We start from the raw sequence: 708 nt of genomic DNA, 5'->3' as shown, positions 1-708 counted from the left end.
AAACTAACAAACAAAACAACTCTGAAATGGATGCCAAGGCAACATAAAATTACAAGAATTCACCACTCATATGTAAATAGTTTAAAAAAAAAAAAGGCTCTCTATGAAAGCCAAGCTGAGACTGGTCTTCTTTTGCTCAGGCGCAATAGGAAAAAGAAGGATCACATTCAATACATACTTCCTGCTCATTTGGCTTTTTTGGCCAGGGGTTCCAGGGTGGAGCTAAGTACTCCACCATTCCTTTTCCATTCACAGATGTCTGCATAGCTGCATGTCCGGCATTTCCAAGCCTCTTCCACATCAACCCCTTGAGGTTCTCGGTGACCCATCCAGTAGGCCATATAATGCTGCACCTTCTCTCTTACTTCACGCACTTCAAAGGCCACAATCTCTGTACCCAGCACAGTGGCAGTCTCTTGGTGGACATACTCAACCTTCAGGGTATCAATAACTGGGAGATCAGACAGTGTTAGAGACAAGAAGACTAGTTCCATGAGGTCACCCAAAGACTTCACAGAGAAGCCTCCCTGCTGGGCATGCCTCAGCACTGAAGGTCCCAGTGGCTTTTCTGGATTCAATTTTGTGTGATGGGTTAGATGAGTGGGTGTCACTTTTCCTTGTACCATGCAATCAAAGATATATTTGTATATGCTGACTTGAAAATAATCTTTCTTTCTCTGAGCTTCTGAAGGGAGCATGGGGTGCCTG

The 708-nt window shown here is 44.2% G+C and overlaps 1 protein-coding gene across 1 annotated transcript; it reads right to left on the bottom strand.

The window, feature by feature from the left end:
• Nucleotides 1-14: 14 nt before the first annotated feature.
• LOC102475034 (exonuclease V-like) lies at nucleotides 15-698 on the bottom strand. Its single transcript, XM_006160904.2, has one exon. It carries the CDS (start codon nucleotides 696-698, stop codon nucleotides 186-188), a length of 513 nt encoding a protein of 170 aa, XP_006160966.1. The 3' UTR covers nucleotides 15-185.
• Nucleotides 699-708: the final 10 nt, after the last annotated feature.

This window comes from Tupaia chinensis, unplaced genomic scaffold (genome assembly GCF_000334495.1).
Source record: "Tupaia chinensis unplaced genomic scaffold, TupChi_1.0 Scaffold130486_1, whole genome shotgun sequence".
NCBI classification, from domain to species: Eukaryota; Metazoa; Chordata; class Mammalia; order Scandentia; family Tupaiidae; genus Tupaia; species Tupaia belangeri.
This window is presented reverse-complemented; position numbering and strand designations above follow the sequence as displayed.